Source organism: Lepisosteus oculatus, chromosome 8, assembly GCF_040954835.1.
Source record: "Lepisosteus oculatus isolate fLepOcu1 chromosome 8, fLepOcu1.hap2, whole genome shotgun sequence".
Lineage (NCBI taxonomy): Eukaryota > Metazoa > Chordata > Actinopteri > Semionotiformes > Lepisosteidae > Lepisosteus > Lepisosteus oculatus.
The window spans coordinates 45,991,511-46,002,850 of NC_090703.1; the positions used below are offsets into that span (position 1 = coordinate 45,991,511).

The following is an 11,340-nucleotide window of genomic DNA, read 5'->3' on the forward strand; positions in this document are numbered from 1 at the left end:
TGGGCAGAACCTAAGAAATCACCAGGGCAGTACACTGTAGTTCCCCAGAGTCTCGGGGAGTTTTCAGAAATGTGTCAGATTATCAGGAAAAAGAAATGCCCAACTTTCTTTTCTTCAGGCTGGGAGCAAGACCACAATCTGGAAAACGAGGTCATACACTTTGCCCTCATCTCTGGTTTAGATAGGATTAAAATAGAATGCCTTTAAAACATGGTGAATCTTAAATTGGGGTGACCTCTCGTGCATCGATTTTAATATCACGCTCTGGTGCAGGAGTAATAATGTTGAATCTGGTGGTTTGTGGCAAAATAATAAGATGGTTGATCCTACTGTTGATCTGCTTCCCACATTCAAGACTAGTAATTTTACTTGTGCCGTTATCCACTTTTCAGACTATCCTAGGCTCTCCAGAGCTGAACAGATGTTGCCAGATGTGCCAAAGGTTATAATTTAGATTGATGCCCAGCCAATTATAAACTTCACGGTTAGACCGAAGTGGATGGTGGTGCTGTTCACCTTTCCATCTGGCGCAGGTACTACTGCACCTAAAAGGAAGGCATTTCATTTTGAGTGGACAGTCTTATGTTTTGTACCATAAATTTGACCCTGCCACACCGGCTCTCCAAAGTAAAGCGTGACGGCGCCGATCGCAGATCATGTCTTCTCCGCCTGCTGCTGACGGGCTTCCTGTCCTGGGAAAAAAAAAAAGCGTACCGAGAAGACTGGGCCAACTGAATTCGTGGATTTCCTTGTTTGTTCTCAGATGTGATGTGGTGAAACGGGTGTCAGGCGAAGACTCAGGACGTTTTCAGGAAGCTTTCACGCAGTCTCACCGGGGTAGGGGGCAAGTCGGGGGCAGGTTGAGGTGACTGCCCCGAGCACCAGAAGAGGTCATTTCCACTGGCTCATGGGAGCCGTGGCTGTTCAGCTGAAGAAGACACACACACACACACACACACACACACACACCATTCACTGCAGCTTTGCAGGCCAAGCGCATAAGACAGTTCAGGGGCTTACTGCAGCTCCATTTACATTCTTACTAGATAATTTAGCACAGGCCTTCAAGCTTGAAGCCTGCTCATTTAATACACTCTGCTCTTGCAGTAACAGCTGAGCTCAGATCATTTTTTAAAAAATATTGCCCCCCCCACCCCTCCTCCTGATGTGAGCATCAGGCAAAGACAAGGCAAATGAAGTGGAGAGAGAAACTGATGAATGGTCATGTCCGGACATCAGATGCATTTCCTCCTTCTGAGCAAAGCAGCATTTTGACTTTTTTTTTTGCTGAGAAAGCGCATTGGAATTTAGCTTTGCTGCAGAGAATTGGGAACAGTGCTACACAGTTGCAACAACACTTTGACACACATGAAATGGAAAAACACACAAGTAACAGTACAAACAGATGTTTATTTTGAAAAACTACATTGTTTTATACTGTAGGTGCATGTGCTTGATTTCAAATCCTAGATCTTGGAAGGTTAAGAACACAAAGCAGTCATCGCTTTCCCACATTCAGTTACTTAAAGAATTCCTTCATAGGTACTGTAGATTTCAGTTATTTGCTTATTCTTTAATGTACAGTCATATATACAATATATAACATATCTACATTATAAAAAACTTTTTTACAAGAACTGTACAACTATTAAAATCTTTACATTCTTGCAGGATAGGTGAATTTCAATCCTGTATTTCAAGGGCAAAATTATATCGTCAGTGAAGAAGTGGGATTTTCTTAAAACGTAAATATTACATGCTGGGTTAAGAGGGAACTTTTGCCAAATGTTTCCATCAGTCATGGTAAAGTGATCTTAGTGTGTTCCTTTTCCCCACACAACATCCCTTTTTAAGAATCCAAGTGAATGAGAGCTTACTACTTGGAAAGCCCAAGATCAGGAGCATCATGATAGCAAATGAGAAAACTCGAGGCTTGAAGATTTGCTCCCGAACTAAAAAATAAAAAATGATATTTTGCTGAGGCTCAAACAGACAGTGGTATTATTTGCTGCATCACACCTTACTAAGCACTTGATACTTTAAAGAAATGTAACATTTCCTGAGAAATTCGTTATTAATTAAGATTGCCCTGCACACAGTGAATGGTAAACTAAATCATGTTCAGTCAAAGGCCATGGAGTGCATGGAACATCACTCTGTGTGACGCTGATATGGAAGACGGGGCACAGGGTTCATCGCTGTGTCCGGGTGGCATCGAGAAACCTCCTTTCACCTCAGGCTGGGTTTGCAGGTTCACATCTCTGACAGGAAAGATAAAGCCATGTTAAAAGAGGGCACCTACGCACTATGACAGTGGTCACATACAGACCAGGCTGCTCTTAAGCTTACAGGTTTTCCCGCAGAGCATGCGAATAGATATACTTTTATTTACCAGAACAATTCAGGTGAATATACAACCGTTGTTACTCATGTGTTGTAGTATTAAACGGAGATGAAATTATTAAAAAATACAGTCATTACGTAGTTTTAACCAATAGTACACATGCAACAACATTTGATTTGCTCATGTGTTTTATACATGTATAGGATTAAGGTCATTTCTTTTTACTGTACATACCCGCTAGTTCTCTGTCTAGGTTTTCTATGAAGTTTTCCAGCTCTGTCAGGTCTCCAAGTTTTGCTAAAAAATAAATAAATTAAAAACAGAATTTCAGTAAAAAGATGGCATTTCCTTTGGAATTTGCTAGTGAGGAACTGACATTTCTCCACTGCCAGAGTTACAAGGGCACAAAATTCACATCTTTCCTCTCCATGAAGGAGGACTTTCGTGCCAGTTCACCAGGCTGGCTTTATGGATCCAAATCCCTGAGTGTTTCTAATCCAGTAAGTCAGAGCTGGATCTGAAGCAGGAAAAGCACAGCAGACGTGTGTGTGGAGAATGAGCTGCAGTGACCGTGAAGTAACTACAGTGCAGTACGAGACTGAACTTTATACCCCAGAAAAGAGATTTTAACCACTCGATGATACATGTATGTGGTTATCTTTTGTGGGGAGAAATAATTGTGTGATTCAGAGCTGACAGTGGAGTCCTAAGAGGTGATGAACAGCAGTATGTAATGAAGTCATTTTTTCAGCAACTGAATGCTTGATACTCTATGTGTTGGCAAACACAGGGTAGTTTAAATTTAAAAAATAGCTTCAGTTCACACCATTTGTTGTACACATTTGTTTTTCTTGGCCAACGACTAAGGAGAAAGCCTTTTCTTTTACAGCTGGGAGGTATCGTAAGGGTATGTTTTTAACACCCGTCTCATTTTTGTCTCCCCGAGCTCTTCAAAGCGGAAAGCTCTGCGCAGGGCAAGCTAACGGGAGCTCAGGGATCCATTCTGCGCCCACCTTTCGGCACCGCGCTGGTGCCAGCCGTGTTGAGGTCCTCTTCACTAGTGTTCAGGCTGCTGTTGGGGGTCAGCTCCCGACCTGCGGGGACAGTGATCACAAAATAAGGGGACATAGTCACATGTGCAGGGACTTCTGGGATCAGGGAGCCTGAAAAGGGAAATGTGGAATGCCGAGTGCCCCAGAACTGGGACCAGTAACGGGGTTACTGGTCCAGTGTGTACACAAGGTCTATACTAGTCCAGGGTACACCAAGGAGTGTGGAATAGGCTACAAAGCCATGTGGCTGAAGCTGAAAACTGAGTATCCTTCAGGAAATAGCAGGGCTGAGATTTTTGGGATCAATAAGCTACTACCTAACAGGCTAGGAGAATCTCATCTGTAACCCTTCGTATGATTTTAGGTCATCGTGTCATGCTTTGCTGGAACCAGGACAGCATCGATCGATAGCACAACTCCACAACAATGTCATGTGTTGACCTTAATCAAGCTGGATATTTAGCCTCTCTGAGAGGTAGGAATTAAAATTAAAGGGTTATTGTCAGTTGGGTGACAGGGCGGAATCACTCTTGCTGCCTTACAAAGGCTCCTCGGGGGTTTGTAACTGCTGCAAGGAGGTTGAGCAATTTACTGATTAATGGGTCTTCGGGGAACATGGTGTTGAGTTGATTCCTAAGGGGCATACCCTATGTATCTGCCTACACCAGTGACCCCTACACCCATCCCACCAGTGGGCATGAACATGTACATCTTATGGCAAACAGTGGAATTTCCCATCTCATCTGCAAGAGATAAAGCATCCCTCGCAGTACACGTGCACATTCACTTTTCATTTAAAATGTTTATCATACACAAAGGCCACTGTATACGGTTTTTTTTTAAATATAAGCCAACACTCTTAAAATATATCAACCCCCTCACACACACACACTTCATAAAAATACATTCAAGCCCACAGGAAGACGAGAGGGAGCGGCAGGCAAGTTTAAACGGGGCAGGTTTAAAGTGACTCACTGCAGTCCGAGTCCTCGATGCCGCTGTCGCACACCGCGCTGCTCCGCTTGGGCTGGCGCAGGTACTCCTGGTACTGCTCCGGCCGGCTGTGCTCCGGCGTCCGCAGCTCCTCCATCACGTCGTGGAACTCCTGCAGCAGGTCGCCGAGCTCCGAATCCAGGGCTGCAGGCGACGGAGCCGAAAGAACGGCGGTCAGTCGGGGCGCCGAGAGCGGCTTGTGGTGCACCTGTGACTTTTAATACCCTCACGGCGTGTAACTCACGGGAAACGTTACGAAACCGGCGGGTTTTTTTTTTTTAACATTAAAGCTCTCCGGCTGGCAACAACTTTAAGTTTGCTGTACGTCTTAACTGTAAAGGAACAGGTAAAGGTCTCTGCCACGCTGAAAGGAAAAGAGGCAAAGTTTTGGCTGTGGAGCTTTCTTCGCTGTTTCACTCTGTCTTAACTGTACGGTTTTGTGGGGGGGAACCACTTGACACTTCGACTAAGTAGTTTATTTTTATTTTTTAAAGTTATTTTTAGGGTAATTCGGGAGTGACCTGCGCAAAAGCTCAAAACCTCTGACAACGTGCTACCCGCAGCCCTTTGGTCACACCCGAAAAAAGTGATTTAGACAACGTCTCTGTCTTTCCTTTCCTTTCACAAACTGCAAAAAAAGTCACTTGTACGAAATTTTCGAACACCCATATAGATGACGTAGCCTCTTAAAGGAAAAACCACAATCCTGCTCGCATCTGCCCATTTTAATTTTCGTAGATTTTAGTTGCTGTATTTGTAGTGACGACACGTTCCTGACCACAGTGTCTATTCGACGATTTGATTTCGACTTCAAGCTAAACGATGAGCTTCTGCACCAAAAAAAATGAATATATCAATAACCTTCAAGAGTTTATTTAGGCTGTAAATAGAACCAGTTTTACTCACCCGATGTGTCATTAGAAGCCATCCTTGATCGAAAAGTCGATGACGGGCTTTAATCTGGATAGCAGAGGTCCGCTACTCGAAGCAACATAAAGTTCTCGCAGCATCACTTTCCATTTATTAATACAGCGCCCAGTGAGACGATTGATTGACGTCTCGCTTGGCCCAATGAAAAGTTTGATAAAAGCTTTATGTTCTATGTGGGCGGAACGGAAACATTGTGAATGAAGTGGAACTTTGTACAGTAACTAAGTCTCAAGCTATAAATAGACACTGACGTAAACCTCCTTGCCGCTCGGGCTGGAAACAAACTTCACGCCTTCAGGAGAACACCTGAAAACCGAACCAACCAAATGCAATGCCATTTGGCTTTAATTGTGCTGTATTTTAACATAATAGTTTGATTTAAATGAGATGGGTGTTTCAGTTGCGCAATGTTTCACTTTCTTCGAGTAATATTGTGGAAGAGATTACCGAGTGGAATGATGATAGATTTGCTATCGTCTAACGATTTCAGTTGCTTTTCACGCTGACCGCCTTGCTGTTAGTGGGTCCCGCCTGTGTTGGGCGGGGTTATGGTGAGATTGGAGGGTTCAAAGAAAGTTCTTTTGTAGGGGTTTCCAGCTCTGGTCCTGGGCAGTCCCAGTGCAGAAGGAAGTTAAGGTCACCATAAAAACTAAATTTAGACCTGATTTGGGACCACAGTCTGAGTTGTTGTATCTTTTCAGCTCCTTTCAGCTAATCATCATCATCATCAAAGCGCTTTACAGGTAATGGCGACTTCCCTCCACCACAACCAATGTGCAGCCCCACCTGGATGACGCAACAGCAACCAGAGTGCACCAGAACGCTCCCCACACATCAGCTCTCAGACTGGAGGAGAACAGAGTGATGAAGGCAATTATTAGATGGGGGTTATTAGGATTATAAAGAACAGGGGAAAGTTTGGCCAGGACAACAGGTTAACACCACTGCCCTTTACAAGAAATTGCCCTGCTATTTTTAATGACTGCAGAGAGACCTACATTTTACATCTTATCCAAAGGACATCACTTTTTTACCACCTCACTATACCAGGGCATTAGACCACAAGGCCCCCCACTGGTCCCACTAACACCTCTTCCAACAGCAACCTTATCTTTCCCAGGAGGTCTCCAAGCACTGACCAGGCTCACAACCGCTGAGCTTCAGTGGGCTGCCAGTGGTGAGTTGCAGGATGATATGGCTGCTGGCGGTTGAACAGATTGCTGGTGTGCTTCTTTAGCATCTCACTGGCATTGCGCATCTGTAGAAACAGGGGAGCTGTAAGCAACAAGATAGGGGCTCCCTCGGACCAAGGCTGACAACACCCTGCAAAAATGTCTGCTGTGAACATACAACCAACACATGTAGCATCTATCTGCCTGCCTCTCTACACTGTTTATCTGTTTATCTACATTTTATTATCTACTTTGTTTTAGAAGCCTAGTTATGGCCCTACTAGGAAGATGAAAAATCAATAGTCATTAAAGTCATACTTTATATTCTTTCAGAAGGCCCTAGGCTTAAGAGATCAATGATCGCAATCAATTGATAACTGTGAAGTCAGTTGACAATTTAATTTTGTAATCTATAGCAGCGTGCCACTGACATATGTATATACAAAGCAAGAGAAGTAGCCCCAGGTAATGATGACTGGAAATGCCACATTCATCAGGTGTCACTTGTCAACGTAAACTGTGCTATTGGCTGAACAATTTCAGTGTGGAGTTCCTAGGCAGAAGTTTAGACAAACACAACAAAACTACCTTGGAGGCAGACCTGTCTTAGAGAAAATGGTATGTCAAAGACACTGTATTGGAGTAGAACAATGTATTGATGCTTTAAGCTTTATGCATGAAATCCTTTAAAATGAAACAGCCTTCCTCTTAGGTATTACAACATCGTGTGTACAGAAAAAAAACATTTGTGAGTTCCATCTCTCGTTTTACACGCAACAGATTTTTTTTTTCCAGGCAAAATGAAGCCCGTTTTACACTTCATCTTACTTTAGTGAAAGTAAAGTTTAATTATTCTCTGATAAATGAACCACTCCACACAGCCAGCCAGTGTCTGTTTTAGATGGTTTATAGTCTGGTTATGCACCAACTTAACAATGCAGTGGCTGAGCAGCTTGTTCCAGACACCCACAACCTTTTGTGCCAAGAAGAGCCTACTGACCCATTCTTGAATACACTTTTTCTTAGTTTCCACTTGTTTCCTCTGGTTCCGGTTTCACTGTTGAACTTAAATTGCAGCTTAAAGCCTTAAATCACCAGGTAGTCTTCCCTGTTCAAAACAAAAGTCATTCCATTCTTTTTCCCTTAAAGGGTAGGTCATTTTATTATGCCTGAGAAGATGTTTGGCCGATCCTCTTTGGACTATTTTACGAGTTGCAATGCCTCTTTTTGTAGCTGGGGTTTTGTGTACTAAAATCTGCCCCTCCCACCTTCCCCACAATCTTCTCTGTTCAGGACTAAAAAGATTTTTAGACTAGCTTGTCGGTGTAAGCCTGTAAGTTACAGATAGTTCTGTTATTGTATGTTCACGGCAGACATTGTACAGGGTATTTTCAAGCTTGGTTTGGGAATCCCCCATCTTGTTGGTTCCCCTGTTTCTAAAAACGGGCAACACCTGGTCACTCTTCTTGGGTTTACAAAATTCTGCACACAGTTTATATAAGACCTTACTAAGATATTGTACAATTGTAACATAACTCTCCTTGCTATAATTTTTGGATCTATGCCTGGATCTAAACATATCTATGTTTTTAAATATCACCCTAAAAGTTCTTCTTTAATCTGATATTGTTATGGATTTGTTTTGTGCATTGTCCATTTTAAGCTAATATATTTTGTCTAAGTTTGTTTTTTATCTTTTTGCTGAGGTTTTATGGTATCCTAACATCTTATGGCAAAGTATTTTTTAAAATTATGTTTACTAGTGTGAAAAATTATATAAAAATTTATACCTTTTTATTGCTTCTCCACAATGCCTAGAAAAAGCAACTAATGATGATGTAGCTTGTACGAAGTCAATGTCTCCTATCTGGCGTATAGAGTTAACATTTTTACTATCCGTATGTAACAACTGAACATTGATGTAAGTGCAGGCTATGTCGCAATAAGGCAGAGCAGATAGAATTGAAAAAAAGAATAGAAAGATAATAGAAAAAATAAAAATAGAAATAAAAAATATTTAAGATGGAGAAGCTCAAATAAATCTGAATAAAACTATTAAAAAACAAATATTTGTGTTTTGCACACGAAGAAGCTGAAAATGTTTTACTTTGACCACAAGGTGGCAGGAGGCAGACATCACTTTGGGAGACTTTACAGTTCTTGATAATCCGCACAGCCTCACAGAGAATCCTCCAGTGATGTGAATACCTTAATCCCGAAAATCCCGATAAACATTTCACAATTCACTTTTTGAGATTTATTCAGGATATTTCTGCACATTCTTAGAACCCGTTTTAAGAGGGGCAGATGGGAAGATGAGATACTGCTGACACTCGCATCCAGCGACCTGGGCCAAGATATCAAGGAAAGCTGCTGCAACTGAACCAGATCCAGGAGGGAGAAAAGCATCAAAACTGACATGTTGCACAGCCGGCCAATAGTTTTCATGCACCTGCTTCCCTGCACTTCCTGTTCCCTGTCCACCACGCAAGAATGATTGACAGCTGGCTCTTTGTTCAAAGGGAACCCCTGGCTGTCTAGCTGTTACATGGTTTTCTTTATTTGCCTCTTCTAGTCTCCTGTTAGTGCAAAGTTCTTCTGCTCTCTGGGTCTCTGTTCCGTTTTGTATTTCAATAGAGAATTGCAGGTGTGTGACAGGCACTACATTTTTTCCCCGTTTCTCTTTAAAGCCCTAGTCTGGACACACACACTCTGTGCGGAGCAGGACAGGAAAACTGCAGGCCTCAGCAGGGGAGACTGGGAAATTAGTGGATGGAAAGAGAAGGCAGGCAGGTGTCATGACAGGGTCCATGAAAGAGCTGATTCCTACATATTTGTATGTTACCAAGATACAAGCTCGTGATCTGTGAATGTATGAAAGTATTTTGCGATGAATTAATCTACTGGTAGAGAGCGATGTTTAGAAGTCTCCAAAGAGGTGAAATATGGATAGCACATACTCATCACATTAACACAAACGTCCTTAGATAAAAACTCTGGTTTAAGAGGTCTGTCTGCACCTTTAATGCTTATTGCTCAATTACCATAAATACCTAATGTACTTTACACAATCAGACACAGCTAGGATGTTACTGAAGGCACTGTGGGGCAGGATACCTTCATTCCAGAATGAAGAGGATTAGCCTGATTGCCCCCTGCTGTGCCGTCCGTGAGTGCTCTCCTCCATAACTGAATACAGAATTGACAAAAAGATTGTTTTTTACTGCTCATAGGGAAGTCACTTTGTCAGCTCTCTGCCTTCTCATACAGGAGGCTCCATTCTGATGTCCTCCAAATCCCTTTCTTTTCAAGCGTCTGCACGTCTGCATAGATCGATGTCTTCTTTGCTTTATATAGACGTGCTGCTGTTAGGAAGATTAGTGATATACTGTAGGGGTGGCAATCCAGAGAAGAGGTTAGGGGGTCTGGACTCTTATATAGGGGGTCACCCATGCTCACAGTACCATGGGATCTTTAACAGCTAAGTAGTCTTGACCTCACTTCAATATCCTGGTCAATGTCCAAAGGACAACACATTCTGCAGCAGTGTCCCCTGTCATCGTCCTGGGGCATTAGTTTGGAAACTCTGACATGGAGAGAATACTGCCACCTACTGGTCCACTAACACCAGCAACCTGCTTTTCCTTAGAGGTCTCCCTTCTCAGTACTGGCCACAGCCAGACTTTCTTTGCATTTAAGATCTGACAGCACCAGTTTACATGATGGTAAATGTCAGTCGCTTGAGTGCTCCAGTTATGTTATTCTCTCCAGAAAGGATTTTTTTCTGATGGCCGAGTTTGTAATTCCAGGTATGTTCAAGACAAAACTGCCCTGGAGGCAGACCTGTCTTAAAGAAAATGGTATGTCTATGACACCCATGCTAGCGCTCAACAGTAAAGCAGAGCTGAGATCATTTAAGTGTGGTTTGTTTGCGTAGGTTCTCACTGTTTAAGTGTTTTAAGATGTGATTCATAGCTTATCTCTTCCTGTGGACTTCAGGATGGGAATGGATGCCTTAAAGCGGGCAGACCTCAAAACATTTCAGTGATAAAATCATTAGAAATACTCAGCTGCCCTCCTCACTCACTCAAACATGGTCATGTTTCTAATGTGTTAATATTATCTGCCTCTCTTCAGTGACTGTAATGTATTTTTCTGATTATCAGTAGGGCATCTCTGACCACGGCAGTCTTTGAAGTATTTACCTTTAACTTAAAAAGCTTTTCTTTCAAGCAACAAAGGAGACTGATGAGTAGAACCAAGGTCAGTACAGCAAATGTCAGTTTTCTCATTGTTTGACACCCTGTAGCGGAATTCACCAAAACTTTACTTCTAAAGGGTTTTCTCAAATAAAAAGCGAAAACATTTGCGTACGATAATGACCGTTAAAACATCACGAGCAGCTTGAAAAATGTTGTCAAAAGAAATTAATGTGTTCAAATGGTTTCTTTTTAGTGTTGCCAAATTCAAAACGTGTTTTTCTTAAGATAGAATAAATAGCAATTTGTACAAAATATGACATTCCTCTCTCGTGTGTGAAGCAGACTTTGCATTAAACATGCACGCATTTTGAACACATAAACTAAGATGTGTAAATTAAACATTAAAAATGCATGCACACGCAGATTGTACTCTAGCGTGCATGCTCAAATATTAAACTGAGACAATAAATGCACAGATGTGCATGCACACACAGGCATGAAACATGCATGTGCAGACATTAAACATGCATGGACTTGTTGCTGACATTGGTGAAGTGCCCACAGGCCCATGTTGCCTCCATTACTTGCAATTTAATGGTATACAGAGTGTAATCATTACAGTCCACACCTGAAAGTGGAGGTGTGCA

The 11,340-nt window shown here is 42.3% G+C and overlaps 1 protein-coding gene across 1 annotated transcript; it reads right to left on the reverse strand.

The window, feature by feature from the left end:
• Positions 1-1,390: 1,390 nt before the first annotated feature.
• LOC102685398 (regulator of cell cycle RGCC) lies at positions 1,391-5,425 on the reverse strand. The gene is made up of 5 exons (XM_015351303.2): positions 5,296-5,425; positions 4,372-4,533; positions 3,358-3,438; positions 2,579-2,641; positions 1,391-2,261 (listed from the first exon to the last, which is right to left on the reverse strand). Exons 1-5 carry the CDS (start codon positions 5,315-5,317, stop codon positions 2,254-2,256), a joined length of 336 nt encoding a protein of 111 aa, XP_015206789.1. The 5' UTR covers positions 5,318-5,425; the 3' UTR covers positions 1,391-2,253.
• Positions 5,426-11,340: the final 5,915 nt, after the last annotated feature.